General features: G+C 39.7%; 1 protein-coding gene across 10 annotated transcripts; it reads right to left on the bottom strand.

Moving 5' to 3' along the window:
• LOC118033486 (pentatricopeptide repeat-containing protein At1g18900) lies at positions 1-4,670 on the bottom strand. 10 transcript variants are annotated; one of them, XM_073404912.1, is made up of 4 exons: positions 4,409-4,670; positions 4,054-4,152; positions 3,575-3,958; positions 1-2,998 (listed from the first exon to the last, which is right to left on the bottom strand). In XM_073404912.1, the coding sequence occupies exon 4, from the start codon at positions 2,984-2,986 to the stop codon at positions 272-274; it is 2,715 nt and encodes a 904-aa protein (XP_073261013.1). In that variant the 5' UTR covers positions 2,987-2,998; positions 3,575-3,958; positions 4,054-4,152; positions 4,409-4,670; the 3' UTR covers positions 1-271. The 10 variants fall into 10 exon arrangements, with proteins under 10 accessions (XP_073261013.1, XP_034894386.1, XP_073261010.1 ...); XM_035038495.2 differs by having other exon boundaries at positions 3,575-3,770; XM_073404909.1 differs by having other exon boundaries at positions 3,575-4,202.
• Positions 4,671-5,034: the final 364 nt, after the last annotated feature.

Below are 5,034 nucleotides of genomic sequence, written 5' to 3'. Positions count from 1 at the left end.
TTACAGCAATGCAAACACTGAATTGCCATGAGACATCCCTTACATATCCACTCCAAATAATCAACCGCAAGGGCCTCACAGAAGCAGCAAAAGCTGCGGTAGAAATTAGCCCTCACAGAAGCAGCAAAAACTGCGGTAGAATATAGCTACCAAGATGTCATATAATATAACTAAAATTGCTGCTGCAAATAACAACACATATTAGCCAAGTGATACAGCTTCACAGGTACTCCAGCCACAACAAAATTGTGCCTACACTACAAACAATCACTTACAATAAATGCATCCGCTCCACGTAAGATTGGAGCAACCATCTACTAAGAGGTTCTCCGCACCCTACAAAACACCCAGTATTGCCGTTTTCTGTGAAAAACGGAAAGCTGAAAATATGCAGCAATTCCTGCACTGCCTGTCTCACAAGGGAAGATCCTGTCACCCTGCTCCGACGGCCCCATCCAGTCACTATATCAATACGACCGGGGCTAACACCTGAGACTAGCATCTGGCGGCGAAACCAGGCAAGTGTTCTAGATAAAGCTGTTACGGCAGTGCCGTCAGACATAACATGGAGGTTAATAAGCCAATAACAAGAACTTTTTTCTCTGACTGCATCTGGATATACATTCCTCTGTGCAGCCATCTCCCAGACCGAGCCAGCCTCCTCCTTGAGCCCTGACTTATGAAGGAAGTCCACCACTGCATCTACAAGTCCCCTCTTGCTCTCTCTATCCTCACTATGCATCATATCCAAGAACTTGCTCACATGATGCCTCACATTTTGACCATCAGGTCCAGCTGACGGCAAAGATGAAAGGAACATATGTGCAGGGTGGCCAGTGACTGCCATGAGCTCACAATAACATCCCATGTCATAAGGTGATCGTGCCTCTGTACAACAACTGAGGAGCAGGGTGTAAGTCTGCAACGATGGATTTAGACCCAAGTTCAGCATGCTTTGCAGCAAGTTATAAGCATCTGGCAGACGATTCACCCTCAGGAAAGCACTGAGCAGGGAGTTGCAAGTTGGCACATTTGGGCACAAACCATCATGGAGCATGGCTTGATACCATTCCCAAGCTTTTTCAACATTTCCAGCCTTTCCCCACAAGTCAACCAGAAGGCCATAGACAGGTTCATCAGGCACCCAGTTCTTACGTTTCATCTCAGAAAAAATCGCTTCTGCTTCATCAAGATACCCACAGTGTCCAAGCACCTCCATCACTATGCTGTAAGTCACTTTGTCAGGTTCGAATCCAGCATTCTGCATGTCACGGTAAAGCTTTAATGCATTCTGGTAATTCCTTGCCTTGGCTTGCAAAGCAATCATGATATTGTATGTTACTAAATTGGGAACACAACCTTGTTCAACCATCTCACAAAATAGCTTGTCAGCAGCTGCTAAATGGCCAGCTTTTCCAAGGCAGTTTATCATAACACTATAAGTGAATGTGTCAGGAGAAAGGCCAGCTGCCTGCATTCTTTGATACATCTCCATAGCAAAATCAAGAAACCCAGCTTTTGCATGGATGTCAATGAGTGTGCAGTAGGTGACTCGGTCAGGTTCACACCCAACCTTCTGCATTTGATTGAACACTTCAACTGCATCATTCAGGTAGTTCGCCCGGCCATAACTGTGAATAAGACGATTGTATGTCACGACCGTAGGTTGGCATCCATCCCTGACCATCTGATCAAGCAATTTGTTAATCGCAACAAACTGCTTTGCACGGCCAAGGATGCCAACCATGGTTGTGTAAGTGTAGTCATCATGCTTGAACCCAGGTAGCTGTTTCAACCAATGGAAAAATCCAAGAGCAACAGTATGATCCTGAAGCTGTTTTAGAACTTGGTTAGCTTGATAGGCATCCATATGACAATTAAGGTTTACAAGAGCCTCCTCCGCTGAAGGACCCCACCTTAACTGTCTTAATATCTGAGAAACATTTTCTACAACATGCCCAGTGCTTACAAACTGCCTAGCACTTCGAGCCACTACAGCTGGCATTTTAGCATCTCTTGAGGGTCTTCTGTAACCATCAGTGAATGGCTTACTAACATTTACATCTGAAGTATTTACATTGGAATTAAATTTTGACACAAACCGATTTGGTTGAGCTTTTAACCTCTGAGGTATGGTTCTCCTCTTATCAAATGCATCTGAAGGTAAACTATGACTATCCAATGAACTATCAGCAGCAATACTTGAAACTTGTTTGAAACCTTTAACAAAACTTGATTTGTTGCCTCTATCCTTCATAGAGTTGTAGTTAACAGCAGCATTTGACCCCACTGGTATCTCTGCAGATGAATTTGGATATACCTTGGTGAAGTTCTCTCTCCTGATGGGTTTTACATTTGAAGACTTTATATTGGAAAGTTGCCTGGTAGGGTCAATCATGCAGTTGACGGCTGAGTTTATTCCAGTTCCATCTGATGTAGGAAGCTTGTAGTTCACTAAATCAGACAGAAAGCTGACTGCTGCAATACCAACTCTCACAAACTGGTCTGAAATAGGAGGAGAAGAGTGTCCCACATCCTTTTCAGCAATATCAATGCCAATCGCATAACTAACAGAACCTGAGATTCCACAAGAGCTTTGAGGAGATGCAACTTGTGGTAAAGAATTTGGGTGTTCAACACTTGCATCTTTTTGAGAGCCCAATAACTTTACGGCATCTCCTGAAAGTGAATTTTCTACCCTTGCTGATGTTTTGGATGCTATGGAGGATGGTTTTTGTGGAAGTAGAAAACTGCTTCCATCTCCTGAAACTGAGGCTTCTACTCTTGCTGAAGTTTTAGATCCGATATTGGATGGCTTCTGTGCAAGTAGAATACTGTTTCTCGGTTGCTGCCTTGTTGAAACACAGGTTTCATCTTCAGAGCAAGTGCATGAAGAACTACCATCTGTAGCACTGCACCGCGAACCACTTAGAAAAAACGACCTTGCACTGCTGGAAAGATTACTGAGTTGCTTTGCCCTTAACATGATCTACTGCCCCTGCACAAAATGGTTTTTATGAAGGATTATTAAAATAGATATCATGATACTAGCACCCTGACATCTCAAGGAAGAGGATGCATTTCTTGGTTGCTGTGTGGTACTGTACCACTAATATAAGGATAGCCTGCTCAAGGATTGGCAAAAGCCAAAAGCTCATAGTATATGCAAAATGAGCAGCATGCAAAGTTAAAATTCCATAAAACAAAAGAAGAAGGAATCTTGGAAATGCAATAGCTTCTAACCAAATTTATGAGTTGGGTTCACGAAGATGAACACTTCTAAAGCATGTATGACATTTGACAAACCAACAAGTAAATTTATTTGCAATACTCACTGCATAAGTACGTTGCCGTTGTAGCAGACATGAATACAGTGACAATATAGCAGGAAGCAATTTAATGTGCTTTCATGCATGAAGGGGAAAAAAAAAAAAAGAGGCTATGCAGTGGATAAAATCAGGGTCACAAAAGCAGTGCAGTGATGTGGTGACCACTTTAGCATGAGGAATACGCTGCCCACAATCTCTCAAGGGCAGTAATGTATGGATTAACGAAACAAAAGATCAGTTTTTACCTACTCAATTAACTCCAAAACTACCATTTTAAAGGGGACCATCAACGATCCCGAATTTGCTTGTTACTCAATGTCTATAAAAATCAAGACGCCACTGCAAACAAGTAAGGTTGTGACTCTATGCATATAAATCTGCTACTCCAAAAACTGTGTAAGTATTCTGGGTCTCGTTCCACCGTCACTGTGCTGTTCAAATCTATCCAGCCAACCCAGAAAAAAGAAAAGGCAACATTAGACAATCAAACCTCAAATAAACAGAAACTTTAATTGAACAATGAACAGATGAATTTAGAAGTTATTTCCTGTCTCAGAACGGTTGGAGCTACTTCAAAACACCAAGAAGCAAATAAATTCATCAACTTAAATGATGCGAATGTCCCGAATCTGTATCAAGCTCATTTCTTTTACACAAAAAACGCTGGGAAAAGCAATCATTTCAAATACATACAAAGAAAGAGTGAAAAAAAAATCGTGAAAACCTGTGAAACCACCAATGTTTATATCATAAATCGACAGAAAATCCACACTCGCTCAATTAATCATCAAATTGCATTCTTTAAGACATCCAGAGTTGCTTTCTGACAAAAAGAACAGATCTTTACCCCTAAGAAATTCATCTCTTCATATACTAGCACAAAAAAAAATCAAATACAACACATCAAGTAGATTTCCACATACGAGAAAAAACAAACAAGATAAGACAAACCCATGTTCTCAAACCTTCATATATATATAAAAAACAACCAAAATAACAAACAAAGGGTGATTGCAACCAAAACAGTGGAAACCCGGTAAAGAAAGCAAGGCAAGAAAAAACATATTAAAAGGGAGCACCTGAAGCTGGTGTATAGGCTCCTGAGTAGTTGTAGAGAGAGAAACAACGTTAAGAGGTTTCAGAGAGAGAAACGGCTCTGCTCCCTCTGGCGTCAACTGAGTTTTTTTTTTTCCAAGCAAGTTGGGGGGGGCGTAACGTGTTTAACCTTTTGATTTTGTACTGACCTTGGTTTTTTTTCTCACCCTACTTTTTTTCTTTTATATGTACTGTTGTGATTTGAAACTCGTGACCGGCAAGTTACCTTGAAATTTGATTTGTTTTTCACCCATTAATGTGTGAAGGAAACCTTGCATTAGATAAATACAGAAATTTCGTTAATAAGGAAAATGTTTATCAGGGAAGGGAGAGATTACTTTCTCTTAAAACTGTGGATAAATATAAGAAAATAAAATTCATGAGTTCGGAAAAAAATAAAAACAAATAGGAAAAATTACTTTAACATCCTGTTAGGTTAATTTTTTAACTTTGTTTTTATTTTTTCAAAACTTATAGTTTATTAATACATAACACTTTACATCTTCAATAATAATAAATAAATAAATTTGATTATTTACAATATTTTCATTGTATTCTAATTAATAACTAAAAAATTCTTATATTAAATATTATAAATTTTTCATTAAAT

The sequence above is a fragment of the Populus alba genome, chromosome 15, assembly GCF_005239225.2.
Source record: "Populus alba chromosome 15, ASM523922v2, whole genome shotgun sequence".
Lineage (NCBI taxonomy): Eukaryota > Viridiplantae > Streptophyta > Magnoliopsida > Malpighiales > Salicaceae > Populus > Populus alba.
This window is presented reverse-complemented; position numbering and strand designations above follow the sequence as displayed.

Bases quoted from the DNA above. Each gene is read 5' to 3' on its own strand.
- LOC118033486 (XM_073404909.1), bottom strand. From the start codon at position 2,986: ATGTTAAGGGCAAAGCAACTCAGTAATCTTTCCAGCAGTGCAAGGTCG.